The 27,822-nt window shown below is 39.4% G+C and overlaps 4 protein-coding genes across 4 annotated transcripts in view; 2 read left to right on the top strand and 2 right to left on the bottom strand.

The window, feature by feature from the left end:
- c17h11orf68 (chromosome 17 C11orf68 homolog) overlaps nt 1-10,876 on the top strand; it is a 616,176-nt gene extending 605,300 nt beyond the window's left edge. Inside the window, exons 2-3 of the mRNA XM_050066444.1 lie at nt 9,088-9,137; nt 9,615-10,876. Of these exons, the coding sequence (XP_049922401.1) occupies nt 9,659-10,402 (744 nt within the window). The 5' untranslated portion in view covers nt 9,088-9,137; nt 9,615-9,658 and the 3' untranslated portion in view covers nt 10,403-10,876. The remainder of the gene's footprint in view (nt 1-9,087; nt 9,138-9,614) is intronic.
- Nucleotides 1-27,822, top strand: part of LOC126403715 (serine/threonine-protein phosphatase PP1-beta catalytic subunit) — a 659,813-nt gene that overhangs the window by 605,294 nt on the left and 26,697 nt on the right. The window lies entirely within an intron of this gene.
- Nucleotides 113-7,908, bottom strand: drap1 (DR1-associated protein 1 (negative cofactor 2 alpha)). The gene is made up of 7 exons (XM_050066445.1): nt 7,702-7,908; nt 7,003-7,075; nt 6,598-6,691; nt 5,668-5,793; nt 4,024-4,114; nt 3,692-3,780; nt 113-1,589 (listed from the first exon to the last, which is right to left on the bottom strand). Exons 1-7 carry the CDS (start codon nt 7,741-7,743, stop codon nt 1,403-1,405), a joined length of 702 nt encoding a protein of 233 aa, XP_049922402.1. The 5' UTR covers nt 7,744-7,908; the 3' UTR covers nt 113-1,402.
- Nucleotides 10,896-26,231, bottom strand: rela (v-rel avian reticuloendotheliosis viral oncogene homolog A). The gene is made up of 11 exons (XM_050066434.1): nt 26,074-26,231; nt 23,909-23,944; nt 22,507-22,652; nt 21,187-21,332; nt 20,100-20,191; nt 18,382-18,516; nt 15,701-15,805; nt 14,523-14,738; nt 14,309-14,389; nt 14,117-14,200; nt 10,896-13,178 (listed from the first exon to the last, which is right to left on the bottom strand). The coding sequence occupies exons 1-11, from the start codon at nt 26,078-26,080 to the stop codon at nt 12,322-12,324; spliced, it is 1,905 nt and encodes a 634-aa protein (XP_049922391.1). The 5' UTR covers nt 26,081-26,231; the 3' UTR covers nt 10,896-12,321.

The following is a 27,822-nucleotide window of genomic DNA, read 5'->3' as shown; positions in this document are numbered from 1 at the left end:
TGGTAAACAAACCACTGTGTCTAAAGGTGAATGCTGTTGCAGATTTGCTTGATGTGGAAGGCATTTCGGGCGATTCATCTCTGATGTGGAAAACACAACAAACAAGGCTTGCTTTTCTTTTTTAATTGAAATATGAACTTTATTTCACCCATACAAAATAAAAAGAATGTTAAAAGTTTACAATACAGTGTCAACTGTCTATTCGGAAACATTTCATACTGAGACTGACACATAAATGGGAGCCCCATCTCTGTTTTTTGATGGGTACATTTAAAACAATCTAAAAGAGGGGAGAAATTATGTTACTCAAAATGGGGGGGGGGGGGGGGGCAGAATAGAAATGAGATTGGACAAAGGAGACAAACAACTTTAAAAACAAAGTTATGGTCCAAGAGTCACAGTATGCTTCTGATGGGCAATTCAGGGGAGGTTAATGGGCGTATAAAATAATATACAAGGTCCAACTGCCAGAGTGACTGACCTCTGGCAGTGTCAAAAATAACAACAAACAAAATGTTACTCATTAACCTGCTGATATGGCTGACTTCACGGCTGCGGTTGTGGAGGTTTATGGTTCTTTTGATAAAAACGTGAATTAAAAATAGAAACTACTTCAAAAAAAAAAAAGCTGTGGTTAGCTAACCTATAGTAAAAATACACCTGCTTCCTTGTTTATGTTACAGCCTGACAATTGGACTGACTAGTGAGTTGCGACAAAGCCGGGAAGTAGGGCTCAACAGCAGTATTTTATAGCCAATCGATAACAGTAATATAACACTTCATGGGCGAGACAGTGACCTTTCTCTTCAAAAAGTGCTGATCACCTTCCAAATACTTCACAAACTGCTGCCTTGAACTCATCTCAGCTAGTTGCATTTGCATCCGAGGCTATAATAAGGCTTTAACTACCACCTATGGTTTATTTTTTCCAGCCGACTTTGAGTGACTGATTTGCTCACTTCACAATGTCTACTACAGAGGATTGAGGAAAAAGGAAAGTGCCAAAAGAAAAAGCTACAAGGCAACACAAACCACACCTATCCTGTCTGCGGGGGCTCATGGCAAAAAGAAAAAAACAGTGACGACTGCTGTTTTGTAATAGTCAAAAAAGAACGACTGACTTGTTAAAAAACATCCTCATTGGATTCTCCTCTACAATAAAATAAAACCTTTTTTTAAAAAAAAAATGAAAATTAAAACACATAATATACAACCAGATTCCTGTCTCCTGCAGCGGCGTCTGTAACAGCCAGCTGCGGAGGATGATGCTGTCAGCGGGCTGCGATGAAGAGTCTTTCCCTCCTCGGCGTCGAGCGGCCGCCGCAAGAACAACTTAAGAAATCGAAAATAATGTTGAAAGAGTGTGTGTGTGTGTGTGTGTAAGTGGTGGAGGAGGAGGGAGCTAAGAGTCATAGTCTTCGTCGTCGTCGTCCTCGTTTTTGTGCGGCTCAGGGGCTGGGGGAGGTGGCGCGACGCTGATCATGGAAGGGTGGGGGGCGAAGGCCATGCCGCCCTGGGGCTGTGCGGGAGCCATGCTGCCCATCGAGACCATGCCGCCCATGGGCATGTACTGGGGGGGTGCGTTTGAGCTGTTGGGACACAGGCAGAAGTGTTAGGAGGCACATTAAATATACTCTGTGTACACTGTGGATTTAACTGTGCAACAATTTCTTTTTCAGTGAATCTCTGCCATTACAATAACCTGTGAACATACTAATAATATAGATTATGTACTACACTGTACACTTATTGTCACAGTACTAAAAATCTGTACTGTAATAATTTTATACCAACAGGAAATGATAAAAACAAAAACAAAAATGTATTTCCAAGGACCTGACAGTTTTTAGGGGGAGGTTTTAGCTGTTTCACCACCATCTAAAATAGTTTTCATTTTCCTAGTGATGACAAGCTTTGGTTTTAGCATGGCATCTTATGAAAAAACAGCGCCCTCTTCCTGCTCTTGGCTGTATAGTAATCCACCGGATAACTCCATCTCAACAGGTGGCACATCATTTTAACATTCATAATACTAGCAGTGGGCATATTTTGAACCAATCATCAATTGTGTAAATGTATTATTTGCTGTTTAAGTGAGCCTATTTCAAATTGAAGAGAAGCAACACATCCTTTGTGTTACAAATGAAAAGTGGAGATGAAAAGCAAATCCAATACACTCAGGCGTTTTGCAGATATACAACCATTCTTGGTCTGATATGACTGGTAGCTTATGGTGGCTAATCTTAGCAAAAGTCTAACTGATGTCATTGCTTTATAACTCACATTACTGAGTGTGTTCACTGACATGATGACTGTTACACTATGTTTTAACATTATCTTGTGATTAGTACATAAGACCACAGTGTTTATTGTTTACCAAGTGACAAAGTCTCACTTTTACAATCAATATGGATTATATGGATCATTAACAAATTGTTGCAGCCCTGTTGTATAGCTCAATTGCGTGTGTATTTAGCCAGTTAGCTCCTGTTAGCTAGAACAACAACAATGTCAAAGTAATTCTGAGTCAACTATCTAGCTGCTCTTGTAAATAATATATATGAAAGACAAAAATGACAAACGTATAAATAAATAAATACAGGATCAGATGAATAAATGTGTAAATAAATAAAATAATAAAATATGCTGAAATAAGTATGGATATTAATAAATGAATACAGGAAGAAATAATATATTTATTTATGTCTTGTTTATTTATCAACCTTTGTTTTAATTTGGATTTTGCTATTGGTTTCCATATGTATTCCTGTATTTATTTAGTAAACGTGTTTGTCTTTTAATTATTACTAGAAGTCACTTTTTTGTCCTCTATAAATACAATTTCAGGTATTATATAATTCTATTTTCTTTAAGAAATAAATCCAATAAAACTACAAATTAAGAAAGATAAAATTTCATTTAATAGCAAGAGTACCTTTTTATTTTATTTCTTCATCATTATACAAGTTGTTGATTTACTTACAAGTTACACATTTTTTTTCCACTGATTATTTACTTCATGTCTTTTTCATTTATTCAACATAAATAAATGCATAAACTAAGAAATAAATAGAGGTAAGACTTCCTACCTCATTAACATACAAGAAATACATAAATGTAGTTGTACAAAAATGTAGAAATAAATATAGGATGGTAACTTATGTCCTGCTAAATTATTAACATTTATATAATTATGAATTTATCTATTTATTTCCGTATTTTTTAAAATTGTTTATTTATTCATTAATACTAACAATTGGTCTTTGTTTTTTTCCTCCATGAATCCATTTCCAGGCATTTTTTTTTTTTATAAATGAAATAAAACAACAACGCCTGCCTAGTTGATAGTGTCACTTTCTAGTGAAAACCATGTATCTACAAATTTGGTGATTTTTCAGATGAACTGATGGATGCTTCTTTTTAGGCTCCTACCTCTTATGTTATATAAACATTAAGAAATTAATTGTCACAAAGCTGAAAACAGGGTTGGTTTTCTTTGCTTATAAGGACCTGACAATTCAGATATACATGGTTTTCACAGAACAGCGATGACAGTATGTCCATGCAAAGTACGATTTCCTCTCTTTAATACTTTAGATGCCCACTGTGATGTGTGAACTGTGATCCGTCTTGAGTGGATCTAGACACAATCTTGATAAAGTGTCTCAGTACACATGGTCTGGGTCCATACCTGTGGAACCTGGATGCAGCCTGCAGATTTGTGCTTGACTGAGAGCCGTCCTCCTCATCCCCATCCGTCTCGCTGTCTTCAGAGTCATCCTGTTTCCATCACAACAAACATACCGGTGAGCCTGCTTACCTCGCACACACAAATCACTGACAGGTTTATGGAGTTAAATTAGATTATTCTTTGCATGAAGATAATTTTGCCTCAAAAAAAAATTTATGTGCCTGAAAAAAAAAAGAAAAAAAGAAAAAAGTTTATGTGTTCAAAATGTCCAATTGCGCACTCAGGAAAATGTCACTCCATAAAACTGTAGATAGCTATAAATAAAGTCCCACCTCTTGCTCTGACTCTGTGCCAGACAACTTCTTGTCCTTGCCTTTGGAGCCAGCTCCCCCATTCTTGCGACCAGACCCTGGTTTTCGACCCCTGGGGGGGGGAGATACAAAAAAGAACAAAGCGTTATGTGAAAGTACATTTTGAAGAGGTTGAAGTCAGGGTCATGCAACAATACTCTACACTCTTTCTTGACCCATATGGATAAATGACTTGTCTATTTGTTGTTTGGTCTGAAAACAACAACAAAAATACTGGTTCTTGCTTGAGCCCAAGTGGATGTTTGTGTCAAATTTAAGGAGACTCCCTCAAGGTATTCTTGAGATATCGGATTCACAAGAATGAGATGGATGGAAAGTCACAGTGACCTTGACCTTTGACCACCAAAATCTAATCAATTCATCCTTGAGTATAAGTGGACATTTGTGCCAAATATGAAAAAAATTGCATGTATGGTGTTCTTGAGATATCCTGTTCAAAAGAATGAAACAGGCGGGATCCCAGTGACCTTGACCTTTGACCACCAAATTCTAATCACTTCATAGCTGAGTTCAAGTGAATGTTTGTGCCCATTTTGAAGAGATTCCCTCATTGCCTTCTTGAGATACAGCGTTCATGAGAATGGGACGGACAGACAACCCAGAAACATAATGCGCACGGCCACGGCAGTCGCTGGTGCTCGGGCACAAAAAGTTGTACATTTGTTTTGAGTTGCATAGCCAGCCACAGTTTAATCTTAACTTATTAAACAGATTTAAAATTACAAAGTCACTCTGCAGCATAAATTTGCAGGGATAGTGATCCCTGGTGCATTCAGATAAACAGACAATTCTAATGCAGGGAATAATGCGGTCAGTACTGCTGGTGGAAATTACAATCAGCCATTTTTATTCAAAGATGCTAAGACTATACATGCCGCAATCCCATAGCTGAGACTATGTGTCTAAATATTCGGGGCTTACAACCGCTTTAAATTGAATCACAATTGAATCAGCCACACTCTTTACTGAAAATAACTCTTCTTACTCATTTAATTTATGTGTAATTCTCTGCCAAGCTCTCTGCTTCAATTTAGCTGTGGTGCCAGCGTTTGATTTGACAGTCAATACTGTTTTCTCTTCTCTACCATCCTCAATAATTAGTGTGTCCTCTCTTGTTTTGCTCCTTTTCTTTTTTTAATTTCATCTATTTAATCTATAATCACAAAACAAAATGGAAACAGCCATAATGTGATATCAGAAAGGGTGGATAAATACTGCTTTAGTCTATTTCAATTCACAGTTGCAGCTGTTCCTGGAAAAGACAAAGGTAACCCTCCTTGTATCCATATAAGGTGTGTAGTCCTGTTGAGTAATTAACTTCCTCCACGTCACACTGTGGGTGCATACACTTTTAAGAAATGACTGTGTGATGATGATGATGATGATGATGATGATGACAAATCAAACGATAACACAGATTAATGAGTCAAACTCAGCTGCACGATACAGTAATTGTACAAATCATATTATCCTGGACTAGCCATGTATGTGATACAGGACCTTGCAGATCTGAGTCAACTTTTAGGTGTTGGCTGTTTAATTCCTCTGTGTAATGGTGCTAAACAAATATGTTGGTGTGTGCACCTGTGTGAGCGACAGACAAACCTGCGTGGGACTTTTTCTCCTCCCCCCTCAGTGTGGTTCTCCTCCCCTTCGCCCTGCATGTCTGGCACCGTTGCCACCAAGTCCTTCAGGAAATCAAACTGTTGCTCTAGCTCGATACACTGCTTTCTGTGGACACACATTTTAAATCAGTATGTTGCTTTCTCTACAGACTTAAGTGCATTCTGAGTTGAGAAAAAGTCAACCTAATGTTGACTACACACAGATATGAACGGGCAAAATCTAAATCGCACAGTAACATTCTCCTGGCAGCTGCATCTTGGCCAGAAATACTTTCACATACAAGGGATTTGGCCACGTGTTGCATTTCCACGCAGCATCACTATCAGAGTTACATCACAGGTGTACTCCCACAATATACCACAAAGTGCAATAGGGCGTTAAGCTGTCTTGAAATGGAGACATCTTTTCAGCTGCATGTATCCAAGATCAAATACAACTTTTCATATGATCTCCTGTTATTATCCAGCTGCTGGAATCTGTGGTATGTCAGTCAGAATAAACGAAGCAGACGATGACTAAGAGCTGGGCGATATAATCGGTATTATATTAGTATTATGATGTGAAACTAGACATCGTCTTGGATTTTGGATATCATAATATAAGTGTGGTTGGTTTTAAAGGCTGCATTACAGTAAAGTGATATGTTTTGAAATTACCAGACAGTTCTAGCTGTTACACACTTAATCGTTATATCCACATTATTTATAATTATTTGTCAAAAATCTCATTGTGTAAAAATTTTGTGAAAACACCAATAGTGAACCCTACAATACTGATGCAGTATCAGTATTGTTGCAATACTGATGACTCCCAAAAAAGTCCAACCGCAACTCAGTGCAATATAGGCCACACACACACACACACACACACACACACACACACACCACAACAACAACAACAGACACTTACAGATGCGATGTTGTCATTGTCTTTGCATTCCTAGACTGGGTGACTTGACAGGCCTTTGTAAGCAATGATTCCAAAAAAAGCTCCAGGGCTCTCGCTGACATCTTAGTTAAGGAAATCACAATGTGGCAGGTCTGTGTCCTATATTTAAATAAATCAGACTCACTCGTGGTCTAGCTTATGCTGTAACTACAAAGAGACAAAAATAATTCATTAAAAAAAAATCAGTTCTTAAAATTAAAACCATGAACTGTCAATCACCACAATAGTTACAACAGACTCAAGAGAAATTATTTTCCACTGCTCATTTGGTACAATTTAGATAAATGCAATATCATTCTGTGCATTAAAAACACATGTAGATGATTGAAACCTTGGAAAAGTAAAGATATTTGACAGAAAGGATACAAATGATAACAGGTACTGCTGCAGCCACTTTGCCTATTTCTTCGTCTGTCTGCATAATCTTCTTAATCCTCGCCTGTAATGAGAAAAGGTTTAGTATTACGTACGTGTGTACACTGACACTGTGTATAAATACATTAAGATTAAGAAGTTTGACCTTTGGCTCATGATATATCGTTCAAGATAGCAAATCCGTTAACTTTACTGTTACCGAAATACAGTAAAACTCATCTTTGATTACTCGGTAGCATGCATGCTTAAAACCACTAGTTCCATATCATGTTGATTTGATATTCTACAGTGTGTGCACTTCAAGTATCTCAGAAGTTAGGTAAGTATGCACCAACATAGACAGATTTGCTCAGATGTAAGTTATAACGTTTAGTTTCACTTAGCTTGGCATGCTAAAAACAACGACAATGAGTGCTAACTTAGCTAAGTTAGTTATCATACGCCGCACGGCGTCAATGTACCTTAACAAACGAGGAAGTTTGCCGACTCAATTAAACCAATGACGTTGGTATAATGGTACTAATGTAGTTTACATGTTAGTAGTAAAAGGCTTGCGTTTGTTGGGTAGCTTGTTAGCTCTCTAGTCAACAGAACGGGCCCAGTCAAGCTAGCTAAACAGGTTAGCTTCCCATTATACAGTTTGCTAACGTTGCCCAGTCTGGACACCGGTTGAGAAAAGTTTTAACTTACCGGAGGGAATCTGGCGTTGTATTTCTTCTTTTTGCTGGGCATAGTTAAATTACTTGGGTTGCTAACGTAAAATAAAATTGATTATATTCAGCAGTACTACTCTATATCATACATAAATCACCTCAACCGCGCACACACTAGGTAGAGATAGCTATCCTGCTAACTCGCTAGCACGTCGTCACTCGCTCGCTCAGTCCCTGGCAGGTCAGCCTGGTTCCGCAGGGTCACAGCGCCGCCAGCTTTGGAGCAACTTTGTACAGGAATATAATGTAGAAGTGAGGATACCTTTGATCTCACAATGTGGAACTGTTGCCTTTGATATCTACACAAAACTAACACTAAGTATATTAACGTTAAATGCTGTATGTTAGTTTAACTTACGTAAAGTACTTAAATGAATGTTAAATTGTCATACATTTAGATGGAGCTCTTTGATGCAGAATATGCCTTAAACTTGATTTTTAAAATATATATATATATATATATTTTATTTTTGTTAACATTATGACATGACAATATAATCTCACAAGCAAAGATGAAAAAAACTGACAAATACAGAACAAAGTGAATTAAATGAAAAACACAAATGAAATGAATAGGATCACTTCAGTAATTCAAATAATTAAGTTGTACTTAATAGTAGTAGTAGTACTTAGTAGTACTATTACATTTACAAACAATATATAACAAGTAGAGTGCAGGGTTCTTATAGTCCCAATCTACAACACAACACATTTTCAAAGATTTCATGTTCTCCTGCTTTGTTGCAATATTTTTTTTCCATAAAAAAATGTCTGGGAAACTTAGATTCAGATTTATTCTTAACTGAGTTTTTAAATATGCCCAATAGAATATTTGATTTTTATTATTAATTTGGAATATCTTTTCATCTAACACCCCCATATGATGTATAAAGGTATAAATTCAAGATAAATGTTGGGTGGCCCCAGCCAAATTATAAATTACTTTATTTATCTTTATCTTGGGTGGCCTTTTCTGGTGCCCTGTACTTGTTGCACAGATCTGTTGTCTGTACCTACTATTTCAGGTTTCATTTTCCAGTAAATTGAGATAGCTGAAATCTGACCATACATACAGCAGAATGATTGTATGAAAGGAAATCACCCATGTGATATAAGTATACGTTTTTTAAGTATTTCCCATAAAAAGGACCTCACATCTATTAACAGTTCAACCATATCACTTACCAGTGTATTTGTTAATGCCATCTGTGTATTTGTCAATGTAATCTTTCTTTGTAAATGTGAGAATTTCAGTTTGAGAAGCTTCACATTTTTGTCCACTCCAAGCACCGGTACCGTAATTGCACGAATAGATGCGCATCAAAACCCAAACGGCGGTTAGCGTGGCCGCAGTCGGGGGTTCAGAGCCTGTGCGGAAGAACAACACTGGAGAGCAAACTCCAACATCTGCAGGTAGGTTAAACCTGAACGGCCATAAATTGCGAACAATGTGCGTTAATTCCTACTGTCTTAATGCAAAATATGCGTGTTATAACGTTAGGTGTGATCAACAGCTGGCTGTTATTAGCCTTTCTCCAAATTAGTCAAGAAGACGAGCATGGACGTTGGGTAAAATGGCTAGCTACCTAGCTAGCTACAGTTAGACCGGAGCCAAGCAAATATTTTCTTCGTGTGTAGTTACACGTCAGCTGTAGATGATACACAAGCTAAATGAATAGCAACTTATTTGTGTAAAAGAGTCGGCTTTTAACAAACATTAGTTATTGAACAAGTGCTAGTGTAGCAAGCTAGCACGTTAGCATCATTAGTAATGGTAAACATCCGCAAACAATCCAGCTGTCCACTCTTGCCTGGATTTAAACTAACAAAGAGGATGCACCTGTGGTTTAAACGTGCATTTAATACATAACGCTCTCCTCTGTTCAACAGGATAAGTTCCAGGACTTGTTCAGTTGCCTCACACTGACACCATCATGGAGGAGGAAGGGCCCCCTGCAGATGGCGAGGTGGAGACCCCCTTTGCTGCAGAGACCTATGCAGCTGAAGCCATGGCTGCAGACATGGACCCCTGGATTGTGTTTGACTCTAGAAGAACTCCCAGATCCGAGTTTGATAGCTGGTTGGAGAGCAACGGGCCCTCGCAAGTGAACAGATTTGGTGATGAGGAAGGTGGTGTTAGCCCTGTGGGCTGGATCGCTGTGCTGGGCCTGAACCACTGCCCCAGCAGTGGGGATGTTTTGGGTCTTCAGGAGAGCTGGGAGAAACTTTTGGCCAGCGGGCGGCCTGTCAGCTTCCAGACAGTGAAGGAGCTGGCCCTGAACCACGGTGTGCTCACGGGCAAATGGCTGATGCACTTGGACTCCGGTTTCAAGCTGAATCATGCCTGGGAGTGTGTGGCCAGAGCAGCCCTAGATGGCAAGATCTCTCTAGTTAAAGTCAGTCCCCATAATCCCAACGGAGAGGGCAAGCAGGTAATATGTGCCTATAACCAGAACTTCACTGATGAGAGCGAGGTTATACAGCTGGACTCCATCATCCGTGCCACAGGGGTCAAATGCCCTCTCACCTACAAGCCGGACGTGTACACATACCTGGGAATCTACAGGAACAACCGCTGGAAACTTTGTCCAACCATATACGAGAGCAAATTTGACCTGGAGTGTGTACCCCGGCGTTCCCACATTATCAACAAAATCACCAATCTGGAAGTAACATAAGCCTGTTGGAACAAGAGGACAGTTTTGCAGAACGGGTAAATGAAGAGGCACTAAGTGATCCCATCAGTTGGGTTGTGCGTTACAACTCACTGACCAAGAGGGGTTTAAAGTCAGTGGTTGTATTTTGATCTCAAGTTCTTCCTTTTGGCAAAAAAAAAAGCACTAAATCTCATTTCAGTCTTTTCCTCTTATGCTTTAATATTTCTTAAGTGACCTGATCTATTGTCACTTTTTTTTTAAATGATCATATTGTGTTCATATGTAGGAGTATTTGTATTCTTGATGTTCTGTTTGTAACACACTAACACTCACCTGACGAACAGGGTGGTTGAAGAAATCCTTGATTTGTATGCACAGAGGAAAATTTGCATCCAGTGAAGATTTTCTGTACAATATACATTTGTTTGGCTTTATTTTTTTTCGGTTTGTACTGAACCATGATAACAGAGTTGCCAAATAAAATCTACTTTTGAAGACCGTCTTAATATGTTGTGGTTTTTATTGCCAAGAAAAGTGTTTTGGAATTTGGACAGAATTAATCATTCATTCAAGCATAAAGGCATATAGTATTATCTGCTTACATCATACCTGTATAAAACAGCATAATTCCATCTTAAAGCATCTTTTACAACAGAGTTGAAGCGAGTTAACCTACAGGTCTGAAACATTTGAGTTAAACTGCAGCCATTTTTCATAAAATAACTGAAGATAAAAACTGATGAGACCAGAGGAAATTCAGCAGACACAGAACCAAGATTTGATACAGTTTGTGGGTGTGTGCTTCTTTGCTATAAGCATGTACTTATTAATGTTGCTTGTTTGATAATTATTTATATGTAGACCTTCATTTGGTTTGCAACACATACTACGTTTTGTTGAGACTCAACAAAGGCACCTGTACAAGAGACATTACATTTACTGCTGACCTTCAGAAATCACAAAGTTCCAAAGTAATGCCAGGGTTCCCACGCATTTTCATGGAAATATTCCTAAACTTTTCCAAGGCTTTTTAAGGACCTATAATAACATTTTCATGTCCATTCACAACCTATAAGGACATGGCTGTATAGTATACTGTATTCCAACTGTTAGTTAATGTATTATAATGTATATAGTAAGCAAAAGGTTGCATGTCAGAGCTACATTACATCAACTTTAATTAATTTGCCATCATGTTACATTTCATTAACTGTCACGATTAATTCCATGATTTTTCCAAAACTTTCAATGATTTACAAGTACCCTTTTCCAAACCTCGAAAATGAGATTTAGAAATTTCATGATTTCTTTAGGTTTTCCATGAATGTGGGAACCCTGTAATACATGGGGATATTTAATTACAGGAACAGTGGACATAATGGACATGTATTTGCCTCAAGATCCAATCAAAATGCCTTTCTGAAACTACCTACTGTATAGTACAGCAGACCAACCTTACACATTACAGAGTGATAATCTCACTGACCACAGTTCCCGAAATTGTTGAAATAGCAAGTACAAAAACATGCTAACATATTCCACAGAAAACCTCAAGAGAAAAACATTTGGACAGATGCCTTCAGCAATGCATCTGATTTGACTGTCTATAAAAACAAAGTTAATGATTGATGCTAAATATGGGCTTAAGGGCAATGAAATCTGTCAAGCTTCAGTCCTGTCTTATCATACGTCGGTTTAACTGTATTTAAATGACTGGCAACACCTGCTAATTGAATACCATAAAGAGTCTTTGCTGGTATTTCAACAAGCATGTCCACAGTGAGCAGTATTGCTACATTCTGTCCCTTGCAGCCCTCTTATATCCACCTTGTTTCCTTTGTTGTCTTTTGTAACAACAAAGAGTTTCAGTTCTGAAGGTTAAGGGGCAGATGCAAGTGGTCTATGTAAATATGTTCGTAAAAAAATAACGGGGACAAACTTTAAGTGGGGTGTCCTGACACAAACCCAGCTTGGCTTCCACTATTAAAAATGGAAATCAGACGATCCTCGTCAGCAGACATCAACTCATCAAACTCATCCAGCACAGCAGGCCGGTGATTGCCGTTGTTGGATGCCATGTCAATCATGCCCTCGTTCTGGAGTAAGCTGACGATGCTGTTGGGGTAATTCATCCAGGTGCTTCCTGGCATGCTGGCAGGGTCAGAAGTGTTCTGGGATGCTGCGCTGTGGGCAGCAGTGGAAGAGCTGGGAGGGGCAGGCTGCTGGCACGGAGCTTGAGCCGACATCGAGGTGCCGTTTCCACCACTCTCGTTCATAAGCTGGGGGCTCAGAAGGTCCTCAAAGTCGTCCATGTTTAGGCTTTCCAAATTGCATTCCCTAGCTTCGGAAAAGCTAGGGAACTCTGGGATGTCATCGTCCACAAGTGGTGCGTCCACCCGGAACTGAGAGCCCTGGAGGGTGAAGGAGCTGGTGGCCTGTGAGGGGGCCGTGCTTGCCTGTGAAGCTGCTTGCTCCTGGGCGATGCCTGAGGAAATGTTGGGGAAGAATTCGTGAAGGTCTGAAAGATTGACAGTTGAGTAGTCCTGGTTGGCAGTGGAGGTGGTGGTAGAGGAGCAGGAGGATGGTGCTTGGCTCATTGTAAAGTTGGGCACCGGTGTAGCTTTGGGCTGGGAGCCCAGGCTCAGGCTCTCCATGATCCTCCATGTTTGGTTTGTAGTTGCAGAAGAGATGGAGGGGGAGGCCTCCACCTTGGGCTGGACTGAGAAGAGCTGGCCTGGTTGATAAGAGTAGGTAGGCTGGGGTTTTGCTCCACCTGCAGCAGCAAGCGCAGCGGATGCTGGACAACACAAACACAAAGAAAACAAGGAATTCAGTTGGAGTCCCACAACTGAAATTCTTATAGTAGCATTATTTTTATGCAGAACATTACCTACACATGGGGCTGAGCAATATGGCCAATAGAGATACTGCAATATTTTTAGACTACATCTTGGTACATGATCTCATCTAAACTACTGTAGACTACCTAACTGCTAAATAAACTACTGTTACAATAAAGTTAACGTATTGTTATAATAAAGTTAGATTAAGTACTGTTATAATAATGTTATAATGAAATAAATATAAGTGGAACCACTGGAGCGTTTATTTTGCAGCACCAAGTTTGACTCGCCCCAGAAGTGTTGATATTTTTTTGCCGTGACCTTAAAGTTTCCAGTCAACAGTTAACTATAAGCTACTAGCTATTAACAATTAGCGGAAAGTTACGCCATTACAGTAGCACTGTTAAACATGAGGATTTATTCACTGTGAGCGGGAAACAAACTAACATCTCCCCTGTTCATCTATTCATAATATTTGCAAGTCACACTGGTGCTCCATGGTCACAAATTGTGACTAACGGTCATGGTCTAGAGCCCCAGTGCAGGCACAAAAACACAAGCCTTGCTTGCTCACACACTATCACCCAGGAGAGAGTGGTCTGGATGGGCTGGGGAGTCTTTTATTTCTTTTTGTGTCTGCGACAGGGATGGAGCCACAGGAGTGAGCAAAAGAAACCGAAAAGCCAATGCAGGTAGCTTAAAAAACGACGGGATAATTTATACGCATACGCACGAATATTTGCAATCTAGTCATTTTATACATCCTACATGAAACTAGTCCCGATACATTGAGTATAATGGATATATCGCCCACAACTACCTACAAGTTATCAGTTTTAGGTTGTTTTATGATAATGTCTGACATGTCTCTATATCTTTTAGATAGACTCACCAACTTGTGCATTCATTGATGGAGGCTTGGCTGTCACAGTTCTTCTTGCCGGGCTTATGTGCCGTCTATCTTGTGGAATGGACACTGAAATTCCAAAAGACATGATTATATTACACTGCAACTAAAATCACTATTACCTTTTATGTAACTATCAAGGAGTAAGGGGGGACAGAAAAAAAATCATGAACATACCACTAGACAGCATGGGCCCCAGTTTGAGGCTCTGGAACATGTCCCCAGTACGCTTCCTCTTGTCACTCAGCCTGTATTCATCTACAGGGGTCATTTTTAATAAGCAGTTAGAAGACAAGCAAATTCATCTCTCAGGTATTTTAAGAAATGTTTAATATTCTCAGGAAAAGCTTATAAAAGTAACTTGTGAAAAAATTAGAAGACTGCCTCTTACCTGGGTCAGCGGGCAGGTACTGGAAGTCCATCGGCTCGCTGACCTCGCGATCAGAAGGCCGGCGGAGCTGCATCTTGACTCTTATGGGCTCGGTGAGGTTAGTGTCGCGGTACGGCGGTGTGCGGAACACGATGGCCACCTGCCTGTGGACATCAGCCTGGGAGAAAGTGCCCTTTCCTTCCCAGGAGTCCTGGAAGAAACGCACCTCGATGTCCTCTACAGGGAAACAGGCATTGGGAAATGTAAAGAGATATCAAACTGAGAATGTAAACTCCACAAGGTTTTACAGCACATACGCCTGCCACGATCAAACTACTGCAAAATAAGAGAAAAAAAACTTGTTTTAATTGAAAAAATATGTGATCTTCAATAACGATCATATAACTTTGCTTTGTTTAACTGAGTGTTAATTTGAAAGAGATAATGCAAAGAAATGAAACAGAGGAAGAAAGGGGTTCACAAGAAGCAGGGAGGCTGAAAGTTTTAAGAGTTGGACTTTATATCAGTATCACAGCACCCACGCAGGAAATCCTTTTGATGCGAACCTCACGATACACTGCGAAAACGTTCAAATATAACGAGCACAGAAACAAAGTGGGAAGCACTTAATTATCGTTAAACATGTATGGCGTGTTAGTCATTTATTAGAGAATAGGAGAAATTAGAAGTGGACGTTGGGATAGAGAAAGAAAGCTTTTGGTTCATGATTGAAGTCACTCAGTCATAACGTGACTGCTTTGCATTACACAGCAGATACTGTGACAGGCAACGAAACCTTGTACGTGCAACAATGGTGTTGACCAAGAATATCACCACATACTGGTTGTATTCTCTGTAGGTTCATCACTGCAAGCAACACCTTTCATATTTAACAGCGTCATTTCATCCATAATACAAATAAAAACACTGGTTAGTGGAGCTTTAAGGACATTTTTGAGAGGTAATCACTAACAAATAGGACAACCATTGCATACACAAAAATTCAGCACCACCAAATTACCAATATATGGGGATTATGAAACAGCCTGCGATTAATCGTGACAAGGAGTAATTTATGACTCACATTATGAGTCAAGGTTCTATTTCCAAGCACAAGATAAATACTTCCTGTGAATATTTCTTCCTGAAAGCTGAACCTGTCAACTGACAGAAGCACATACAGTTCAGGCATATGATACCTTTTTGCACTTTGTCACACAGCAGAAAGATTTCATCCCCTCCTTTGCAGCTTCCAGAGTTGCGGTTGACTCTGCAGATCTTCAGCTCAGCTGTGTTCGGGGCCCCTTTAAGACAGAGAAAGCATTTATGAATACATATACAAACGAATTAATACAAGACCGAGGCTACAGATTAACATCACACACCTTTGCAGAGGAATCTGGGCTGTGACTGACAAGACAACACTACCTTAAGGCTCTGATCACACATATAGTGTATTAGCAGCTGGAGGTGGCTTTTTATAATTGTTTCAAATGGGAGTGGAAGTTTTTTGCTTGGTGTTTTTGCATTGCTATGAGCCTTTTTGCCGGAGCGCTCTACACTCCTCAAGTTGAAAAAACTTCACCTTAGAGTGGAAAAGTGCCCTATGTCATCTCCACTTTTTCCCCACTGTCTAAAAGGATGATTTTAGAGGCGGGCCTTCTGCGGTGGTCATGACAGGAAGTTTACAGTTTGTAAAAAATGGAAGAGAAACTGGTGGTGCTCAGAGTTAATCAAGACTGCAGTATTAATAAGCTCTGACAGCTCTTTTATCGTTGCTTTTGAAAGTTTTGGTGTCACATATCATCATGCCGCAGCCTCTCTGCTGCTGTCACACACGCAGACACACACAAATATAGCAGAGTGAAGTCCGAGCCGCGGTGCAGATGAAGTGAAGATAACTTGGAGATTAGTCTAGCTGACGACTACTACACTTGTTACTGTGAGTAAGAGCTGTAAATACATGTGTTCAGCATGTAGAAAGGGATATTTCTGTCCACAGTCTCTCATTCACCACTGTTATGGTTTACAATCGTGGTTTACACACGCACATCGCACTAGCGAGGCTTACAGCATATTGTTAAAAACAAAATGAAAGCTGTCTGTATGTAGTCTAACTGTTTAACTTAGTCTGCCACTTATATTCAAATGTACCTGAGGCAGCAGGGGGACAGAGAGCAGAATGAATGACTGATACTGATGTCTGTGTTCTTCATGCTTACATAATATTACTTTCTTCTTCACTCAATACTGTGATGTCAGAAGGAATATTTATTTTATTGACATGGCAGATTTGTGTCCAGTGAAATGTGATTGAGTTTATATATTGACTTTGCTGTTGTAAACATGACTGCTGCTGCAGTAGACTGTATAAAACTGTCCTGTGTATTGTTCTAAACACTTGACCTCAAAGGAAAATGTCACGAGGTGAGGTGTGTGTGTGTGGGAGAGGGGAGAGGGAGATTTCTGTAGAAAGAGTGTGTTATTGGTTACTCATCATGCCACTTGTTCCGCTTCTGTGCACTGATAGCTCTTTTCTATTCTGCTTCTACATTATGTGATGTTCCACGATCAGTTAGGTGACAAAAAATATATTCTTTAATATGTTAAATGATAAACATTGCTCATTTTACTACATTAATTTGCATTTGTTTAAGATTTTTCATTACCAAAAGCTGAAAAAAGTTTTGCTCGCTGCTGAAAATGTTTGGCCCATTGACATTTTCTGGTTTTAAAATCCAGCCCGACTGAATATGTAATCGAGTAGCCCTGCTCAGCACCATTACTCAGACACAGAAGTGGAGACATTTGGTCAGATACTGATTTGGTGACACTAATCTTGGGTGTCCATCTTAATACTGTGCTGATTATAGAGATCTTTTGTGCTGCTGGAGTGAAGATGTTTGAGAAGCATCTATGTTTTCACAGACATGGACATAAACTGTAAGAGCAACTTGACTATTTCATTGAGGCATACTACCTTGAGGTGGTAATTGTAGTTGATTATGTACTGTTACTCTATCTCCATACAGAGCTGTGTATTAGAAGGGTTACAAAGGGCGCAGCCACTAGACAAGATTCAAGGTATTTTCTATTACGACTGAGACTAGTTCTTGTAAATACCTTCATGCTAACAAGAAAAGTTCCTGTGCAAAGAGGAACAAAGAGTATCTGAGGTAACAGGGCCTTAGAATACCTTTTGACACTGGTTGTAGTGGTGTGCCTAACTTTTTCATTTAGGTGTGCCAGCAGATAAGGTACGTGCACTCAAGATTTTTCACCACGCCTTTGCATACATTTAAGCATTACCTTTTTTGTCAGTTCCCATACTCATTGGTGATTTCCTAACTGGGGGTGTGAGAGTACAGTGAACTCCCAATTTGGCTCATACCCCGCTTTAGGAGTCACAGTTCAGTGTGAGGTCGGTGCAGCAGAAAAAACCAAACGCATAACGATCTGTTTGTTTTCATTTATTTTGAACAGCATATGTTGCTAATGACGTCAGCCTACAGCTAAAAGTTTCCAGGCGTAATTTGCCCTTGTAAACAATAAATGGATCAATACAATGAATTTCTGCCACATTGGTGCCTCCAGTGAAAATGTTTAGCCATATCTGACTGATTTCTGGTCACAACCAAAATAGTCGCACTCTGGAGTGGGGAATTAAAGGTTGCAGGAGATGTGCAGGTTGGTGTGTGAACTTGCTTACCCAGATACAGGTATTTCATTTAAATCCAATATAGGTTTATGAGCTTACCCTGACATTAAATCCTGGGAAAAGCCCTGATGTGAATTAAAAACTAGTTCAAAGATATTAAAGAGCACAGAATACCTATATTGTATACGTGCTTGTGTGTGCATGTATGTGTTGTCCACTCACTGTTGTCATAGATGGGCTGCGATACCACAGGCTCCAGAGGAAACAGCTCTCCTGTTGGCAGAGTGATGGAGGCCTGGAAGCAAAGCCGGACTGAATTCAGGTCAAACTCCTCCTCCCACACCTTCGCCTCCGGAACTGCAGCCAAGACACAGCAGGGAAAGGGTGGGGTGCACAATCAGGCAACACAGCAGTCTGACTGCATCCTGTCATATGTATGCTATCTGAATTTCAAGATCAGTCAAGGGTGAAGGTAACAAATTACACTTCCTGTTGTTATGTGTGCATGAATGAATGAAATCAGTTAAACAGTGGCAATGGGACTGTTCAGTATTTTTCAACAAATTATCTGATGGGGTTTGAGTTTCTGGTGCTATTACCCTGTTAAGCCATGGTGGCTTTCACTGCTAATGCTAAATACCCAGTTTAGCTAGTTTTTAACACAGCAACAGTGAAAGCTAAACAGGCTACAGGTGTAAATACAAACATTTAGCATAAACAAGAGGACAGAAAGACACAATTAAAGAGTAATGATATCACACTGTCTAAATATTGTATCCATGACAGTAGCTGGACATATCATACTTGACTAATAGCTAATAGCTTGTCTAGCTTGACTAATAGCTAGCGAACTACCCAGATAGCCAGTTCTTAACACAGTGCAAGCTAAACTGGCAATAGGTTTATATACAAATGTGTTGTTTTAATAGGAGGGCAGAGAGACACATTTATAGAGTGATGATATTACACTTTCCATAAAATGTGTCCATTACAGTAGCTAGCTTGACATTAGCCAAAAAAACATCTAGTATTTTACCATTGTCGTCTATGAAACAGCGATTTTAAGCTTAGCCTTACAAGTTAATTCACGGTAATGAAATATGTTACAATATGTTAACGTTACAAGCGCAAAATCAGTAGCACTAGTAGTAATTTTTAGGAAGACATTTTTTATACAAATGAAATGATGACATAATTTTCAAATTTTCATTGCTCATGCCAGCTGCCCTATTAGTTAGCTAGTTCATAACACAACAAACAGTGCAAGCTAAACCTGCTACAGGTTTAAATACAATGTTGTATTAATAGGAGGACATAGAGATACAATTATAGAATAAAGATCAAATGTATCAATGACAGTAGCAAGCTTGACATTAACCAAAAGCATCTACATTGTGTTTTACCATTGTCATCTATGAGAGCAGCCATTTTAAGCTGAGCTGTTAGCCTTGCAAGTTGATTCAAAGTAAGAAAAAATGTAACTAGCACAAAGTTCGAAGCACTAGTAGTTTTTTAGAAGAGGCGTTTAACAAAAAAAAAAGATAAAATCTATCCATGACAGTAGCTAGCTTGACATTAGCCAAAAAACATCTATCCAGCTACAGTATTTATCTTGTATAAGGACATTCGATTTCAAGCTAATGTGTTAGCCTTGCAAGTGAGGCTAATTTATGGAAAAACGTTAGAGCAAAGTTAGCAGTGCTGGTGGTACTTTTTAGGCAGAATAGGCATCTTTTTTTTTTTTTACTTTTATCAATAAAGTTTACTACAGAAATATCAGTACTGGCTCAGTGAAATCATAGTCTATAAATCTGAGCGGGACATTTAGGGGCTCTCTCCAGACTGCACATGAACTTTTCACACAATGACTTAACAGAGAAAGGGCAACAACACAGTGCGTGCTTTGTGTCACACACTCTTCTTTCAGCATGAGCACTTACTGTTGAAGGGGTTATTATTGGTCTGCAGCCTGCAAGTGATGGCCTCATTCACATCCTTCTTCTTGACACACTGTATGCCCAGGTTCTGAAAACTGAAAGCAAATACAGTCTAAGACCGAAACGAAAAGACAGAAACCACTGAAGCATACACGTAGTTTCTAATTTGATACTATGAAATCTTACATAATTTTTTTCTATGTGAAACAAATTACCCAGGGGACCAACACATCATTATGGTCAAACAGAGCTCACACATGGTGTGAGTATTCGTATCATTAACCCCAGTTTTAATCTTCTTTGCACCTCCACTTGGGACACTTTTGCTCCCATAAAAGCCACATTTAAAAATAAAGCATCATCACTATGGGTCACTGACCACATCCGCGAGCTGGGAGGACAGTTTGGGAGAGTAAAGTGTGAGTGGAAAAATACTTGACCTTAAGTGCACTACAATTAGATGAAGATATTTTAGACATTCACTAATATGAACTTGTAAATGAATGTATTATTATTGTATTATATATCAATCCAATGTGAAAAACAAATGACTAATAAAAACAAGTACACTTAATCCCCTGTATCACAATACTGGCAGTGGAGGGCTGTACAAACTGTCTGAATTTCCTCACACTTGTGATAAAGACAATTATTCGAAAAATTGTCAAATAGTTGCCATGATTTTCGAAAAGTGTTTTTGCTTGTGCTGCCCATCCCTAGTAGCAAGTTTTGACTGCCATACAGGATACTGACAGACAGCGAAGCAAGCAGAGGTAAACTCAACTTGTCGTTAGGTGATTTATGCTGTTACTGTGTTACTCACTCCAAACCCTAGGTGAAGCCGGCAGTTAGTTTTACCAAGGTAACGGCGAACATGTCATCTCACACAAATGATGAAATCCTTATCTGGGTCAATCTAAAACCTTGTTTTGATATGGAGCGCCAGTTTCCCTTCTAGACAATTCAGTGTAATTTTAAACCCTCATAAAAAATGGCATCATTTCCTCATGTTTCTCTCAAGTGCGTGAGACACAGAGCATGGCACCTCTGTCTGTCACTAATAAGCCACATATCTAACTCTGAAGCCTACCTGTGTATTCGTCTCTCCTGCAGGTCCGCCTCATAGTAGCCGTGTTTGCAGTCTTTCCCAACCAGTTCGTGGGGGTGAGGCTTGTGCGGTGGATTCTTCGTCACCAATGAAATGCGAACACGCAGTGGGCCGCTGTAGTTGTGCACCTGTAGGGAGGAGTATGTCAAACTTTTATGATCCCAAAAGGGAATTTAAAGGGCACCTGAGCAGAGCGTGCTTACAGTCTCGTTGAGAGCTGATCTCATTCAATATTGCAGCCTTCTGCTCAAACAGACAAACTTCAAGTAATAACTCACAAGATCTGAAATGTAACAATGTGTTATCATGGCTGGATTGAATCTCAGCAACTTTAGGCTATAGCTGCTACATTTGCGACTTCTATACGCAATCCACAGTATTCTTAGAAAATAAAACAAAAGAGAAAGAAAGCTACAAGGCCTCACTCAAAAGTGGAATTGCAAGGTGCTGGAGTTGAGTCTCTAGGAAAAGTTTTTAAAAACCTTCCAAGGAATAGCTTCTCGCTGAGAATCAATATTTAGCTTAGCATTAAGACTGGAAACAGGGGTTAACAGCTAGCCTGGCTCTGTCTAAAGGAAAAAAAATCCACCTACACTACCAGCACCTCTAAAGCTCACTAATTAAAAAAATGTAATAACCCCCTCGCAGTTGTATGCCTCTGTCAACCAGTCAAGTTGATGTCTGTGAAAACATGGATGCTTAGCATACATCTTCAAGGTGGGCACCCAAGATTAGTGCCACCAATTCAGTAGTTTATGTTTTTGGACAACATTATGATGTCACAGTGAAGTTGACCTCTGACCTTTTGGATATAAAATGTCATCACTTTGTCATTTTATCCTGCTAGACATGTGTGTAAAATTCTGTCATAATTGGTGTATGAATTCTTGAATTATGGCCAAAACCACATTTTGTGAGGTCACAGTAACCTTGACCTTTGATCAACAAATTCTTATCAATTAATTTGTGAGTTCAAGTGGACAATGGTGCCAAATTTGAAGCTACATTTGGGACTCTGGCCACAGCTATCGCTGGTGCAGAGGCCTAAATATAATAATAATAATAATTGAGTTATTAACTTCTTTGTTAATATGTACAAACGACTTAAAAAATTACAACTGGTCATATTACAGGGGGTTATGTGCTGGATGAGAATATATCTAAGGTCATGGAGAATAAGGACGGGTGGGTACCCCCCCTTTTTTTACCCAAACTTCCACCGAAGTGAATTATTATGTCATCCTAGGTACATTAGATGGATCACAGCTAGATAGCATGCTCAACAAGTATCACCTATCTCACCTTGATGGCTGGGTGGGTCTTAGTGGTGTCATTGCTTTTCTCTCCGGGGATGCTGCCAGCTGAACGTCCCTCACACTTATACCTAAACCTCATGCCCCTCTGCTTTGGCTGCTCGATGATCTCTATGAAGGGGTTTGCTGCTTGGACTGATGGACAGGTGGAAGAGAGAGAAGAAGAAATGATGTGATTTAAATGTAGTATCACTGTATTTTAGAAATATATCACCCATCTTGCGAATTGGGACAAATCATGTCCTACCAAAAAAAACAAACAAACAAACTTATAAACACAGTAATTCCATTTCTGGGGTAAAACATTATTTTTTTAAAGGATTTCTAAAACTAACAGCACATACTGATAACACTGGTGCAAAAAATGAACTGCTACAATGATCTTTATTTAATTTTTTAAAATTGAAAATATTGGCTCTTTAAAGATGTGTCCCATCTTTTTTCAACGCCATCAGATTTCAACAAAAACATAATTTAATCAGGCATAAAAGGGGTTAGCTATATCTACTAGTTTGCTACTCTGTGTAGGTCTACACGTTACCGCAGGCCAGCAACTTTGCATCATGTACGTTTATCTGTATGTTTCCATTTATTAAGCAACCAGTAAAATATAGTCACTTTAGTGGCATGTGTGATTCCATTGAGTTAACAGTTCAGTCATACAGTGCGGTTGCAACATGGGCTGATGTCATGATGATGATGAGCACAGCTGGAGGTTTGCAGTGAAGTATCCAGGCTTCTGTCTTTCCCTTCATCATTTATCCCAACTGTTATTTGTGGAAATGTGTTCATCTTTGCAGTACAAAGTTTGTTGTGACGACCGTTAATGTAGGCTAATTAATGGTTAATGTAATTAACAGTAGGTGTGTAAGTGTCTTTTAAAGGCTGCATTACGGTAAAGTGATGTAATTTTATGAACTTAGCAGACTATTTTTGCTGCTCCATTTGCTTTTACCCATTTAGTCACTGTGTCAACATTACTCATTGTGTAACTATTTTGTAAAAGTACCAACAGTCAACCCTAAAATATTGTAGCAACATTGATAGCGAGGTATTTGGTCAAAAAAATATCATAATATGAGATTTTCTCCATGTCGGCCAGTCCGACTTAACAGTTAGGAACACAGATAAAGTAGAGTGATACATGCGTAGTTAACAGTCCCAGGGATGTTGTACATCAATCAAATGATTTGGCTGGACCTAACCGTTGCTTAAACACAGTACCGAAATTGTAAAACACTGCTTGTCTGCACTGCCTCACTTGAATCAGTGTGTCAACACACAAATAGCTCTGTCAATGATCATTGGCGCACAGGCTGATGAAATGTTTACTCATGAAAAGTCTGCAGTCAATACAGAACACTGATCATTTACGGGAAGCGGCCTCTTACCTGGGTTGAGTGGGTTTATGCCCCATCCATACACACCTGTGGCGGACAGAAAACAAGAAAAGACATGTCAACCACTTGTTAGGCAAAATCCTACAGTGATTAGTGGTTCACCATCCACGGTACATGACACACAGCGTACAGTGGCAGCACCGATGACAAAAACCAAAAGCTGCTTTCAGCACATATTTGTGGCTTAGTAAGAGTTTGTCATTTGTGCTGTGGTCACTAAGGGTGGAAATCTACTAGACAGCGCAGCGTCCAAAGAGGTCAAAGGACGCTGAGATACAAGGGCTTCCCAGCTAAATATAATTACTCGTCATAAACTGCCTGCCAAGAGCAGAAAGAAGAAGACGTGCAGAACAAAGCAAACAATGGCAGGCAGGGTGTAATATCAGTATCAGGTTACCCGCCTTGTTGCGCGGAGACTCCATTGTGTGTGGAGAGCAGGCAGCGCTCCAGTTTCAGGTATGTGCTTAATGAATTACTGAGATTCATAAACAGAGGCGAGGTGTGACAGAAAATCAGGAGGTCAAAGCTCCACGCAGCAGCTAGTCGGTCTTTGATGAGACCGCATGGGTAGGATACTTTCCAAGTTGTAACACGCCTGCTTCCCAGCCTCAGACCAGACTCACACAATGTGGAACAAATGACTTTTAGTTATATTACATAAGATCTACATTAATGAATATGTATCTTGGAATAAGACAAAGAACAATGGCTGATAAGTGTGCAACAGTTACACTTTTCACCATTTATTTGAAACACACAGACATCCCTGCCTATTTATTGAGTCTGACGTTGTGAAAGTGAAAGTAAATGTCTACCACAAGTTGGCCTTCATAAATCACTAAATGTACTAATATTAAATCTGAGCATCTGAGACACTCGTGTGAGTCACATTAACTTGAATTTAAAGGTGTCACTGCTTCCACACTGTTGACTTTTGTGATATGGATTTAGGGCTGGAATTGGATATGGATTTAACATCAATATTATATTAGTATTGTGACAAGAGATTAGATGTCATCTTAGATTTTGAATATCGTAATAATGTAAGTGTTGTCTTCTCCAGGTTTTAAAGGCTGCACAACAGTAAAGTGGTGTGATTTTATGCACTAACCAGACTGTTCTACCTGTTCTATTACATGCTATGAGTCATTAAATACACATTACTAATGATTATTAATCAGAAATCTCACTGTGTAAATATTTTGTGATGGTACCAATAGTCAACCCTATTTGTTCAAAAAACAATGTGATATTTGATTTTCTTCATATCACCCAGCCCTACATAATCTATGTTAAATTATATTAACTAGTTTCTATCAACAATGTCAATTAATTTTGGTAGGTCAGGTCTGGGTTGTGGAAAAACCTAATAGTGACACAACATAATATCCATATAAAGGTGTGTTATTTAATGTTCTTTGTCTTACAGTCAAATATTAATGTGATATGAAATAGAAACATTGGCAGTGTTCATTCAAATCGTCACAAAGTACTCTTCACATCGGCATATATATGTCCCACTGAAAGGCCGGTATCTCTACGCAACTTGTACAAAACATGGTGTGCTATTTCCATAATTTCCGTCCACTAAGACTGAGGTGGGCGCTTGTTTTACACAGTCTACGGGTGGGCGTCAGCAACGCCATAAACCAATGAGGCATATTTAAATAGAAACGAATGCTACCAGGTGGGTTATATGTTAGCCGAACTCAAGAGAATTTATTAACAATAACAGATAAGAAAACTATTATTGTCATAATTAGCACATTTTCTATAAATAAAGAGATGACCAATGAATCGACAAATCTTTAAAGGAAGTTTGGCGATTTCAGTCACTTTGGGGAAATCCATGAGGTGGACAAACCCAACAGGCCTCTTGGCAGCTCGACACTGTTTGGTTCACGCGTGCCAGGTGAGTTAGCCACACACACAGGAATAAATACATCCCATGTATAGCATCGAGTTTCACAAAGCACTAAGTTATGACAAACTTCCTACTGTAGGTTAGCTTACGTTACTGCCCTTGTTAGCGCACAGCCAGTGATAGCGGGGCTTTCCCCTGCGCGCAAAACAACTCCCTGTACAGTTTCACCTCCACTCTCTGGACTGATTCGACAGGCCGAGCAAACACACCCATGTCACCCAGTCCACCTTACCCTCCATGGCTGTGTCCGAGTCCGACTCCCGCTTCTCCGTCGACACCAGTGTTTGTCTATTTGTTTGTTTTTGTCCTCTAAAAGACGCTGCATACGCGACAGTGCGGACTCTCTAAAACTTCTTGACAGAGCAGTTCTGTCGCCTCCTTTGCTCCACCCACAGCTGTGTACGACATTGCACAGATAGTAAAGCTGGACGGTGCAAGGCTTCCGGTATCAGCAGTGCAGCAAGTGCAACTCTTTACGTAATACACTGAGAACGTGACTTCAGTATTTACAAAACCTCTGACGCAGGCTGGGCTACATGAATCAGTTTATAGTCTTTAATAAAATGTCTCTCTCACACCCACTAGCACAGTAGTTCCCCAATATTTCTCCTTAAAGAAACGACACTCCTTAAAGGACACCTTTCCTATCATTGAGTGAACCCATTATTAAGTGACATACTTTATGGATATTTTATATTAAATTCAATGCATAACCATAACAGCACAGCAAAACTGATAAACTGCACAGTTTACCTTAAAAGTGAACTCAGTAATTTCAGGAAGGTTGTCTAAAAAGAGCAATTTTGAAGGATTTTGAGCAGATTGCTTCCTGTGAGTATCAAATCAGAGATGAGTTATCCTGATGTTTTTAGAAACTTTTTTAAACAATCAATAATAAATATTTCACAAGCATTTTTTTCTTTACAAATTCAGTGTTTTTTTTCCTCCCTTGACCGTGCCCTTATCCTGTGAGATTTTTTTTATTTATTTTATTAATCCCCGAGGGGAAATTCAATTTTTCACTCTGTTGTCAATTACACACAGGTCCAAACACACACATGCACAAACAGGACCTATACATGCACTAAGTGGAGAGATGTCAGAGTGGGCTGCCCATGATAGGCGCTCTGAGCGGTTGGGGGGTTCGGTGCCTTGATCAGGGGCACCTCGGCAGTGCCCAGGAGGTGAACTGGCACCTCTCCAGCTACCAGTCCACACTCCATATTTTGGTCTGAACAGGGACTTGAACAGGCGACCCTCCGGTTCCCAACCCAAGTCCCTATGGACTGAGCTACTGCCGTCCCCATGCTGAAATAAAAAAAAATGCTGAAATATAGGACTACTGTAAATGTATGTTTTAAAATTTTTCTTACACCCCTTTAAATCGAGAAGGCCCTGTGACCCCCCACGAAGCTTTGGTGACCCTGAGTGGGGTCAGGACCCCCAGGTTGGGAACCAGTGCATTAGCCTATTCATTGATTGCTTCTAGTCCATTCATTTATTTTGCTTGTCTGAAATAGTAAATAGTATAGTTAATGAGAATATACATGTACTGCACAGGCCTACACACAGGCTACAGATAGTCCTTTAAAAAATGAAATAAATGAATAACTGGATGTTTGAAGATTTTCAGTGTTGTCCCAATTTAAAAATATCACAACACGATATAAAAAATGTAATTTCAATTCAAATAACAAAAAAACTGAATAAAACTCATGCACTTAGTTTAAAATACCATTAAAAGTATATTTCTTGTCATTTGTGTCTAAAATATGAATGGTAATCCCTTAAATGGTTTTATTCTTAATTGAGAAAGGATATTATGACATTAAAGTAGCCTACTTTACCACAGTGGCTAAGCTGAGACCGAACTTATAATTTTATTATATTTTTTTAACAAAACATGCAGAATAATAGCAAGGACAGTGGTTAAAAGTATTAAGGTAAATACCAAAACAACAAACAATGATCTTAATATAGC

The sequence above is a fragment of the Epinephelus moara genome, chromosome 17, assembly GCF_006386435.1.
Source record: "Epinephelus moara isolate mb chromosome 17, YSFRI_EMoa_1.0, whole genome shotgun sequence".
NCBI lineage: Eukaryota > Metazoa > Chordata > Actinopteri > Perciformes > Serranidae > Epinephelus > Epinephelus moara.
Note: the sequence above shows the minus strand (reverse complement) of the source record. Positions and strands in the feature narration are given on the sequence as shown.

Coding starts and splice junctions, on each gene's coding strand:
- drap1 (XM_050066445.1), bottom strand. CDS start 7,743: ATGCCCAGCAAAAAGAAGAAATACAACGCCAGATTCCCTCCG. Junction 5,794..6,597: donor ACAATGACAACATCGCATCT/GTAAGTGTCTGT, acceptor GTGTGTCCACAG/AAAGCAGTGTATCGAGCTAG. Junction 3,781..4,023: donor GCACAGAGTCAGAGCAAGAG/GTGGGACTTTAT, acceptor TGATGGAAACAG/GATGACTCTGAAGACAGCGA.
- rela (XM_050066434.1), bottom strand. Junction 21,333..22,506: donor AGACCCACCCAGCCATCAAG/GTGAGATAGGTG, acceptor TCCTCCCTACAG/GTGCACAACTACAGCGGCCC. Junction 18,517..20,099: donor CAATAATAACCCCTTCAACA/GTAAGTGCTCAT, acceptor TCTTGGCTGCAG/TTCCGGAGGCGAAGGTGTGG.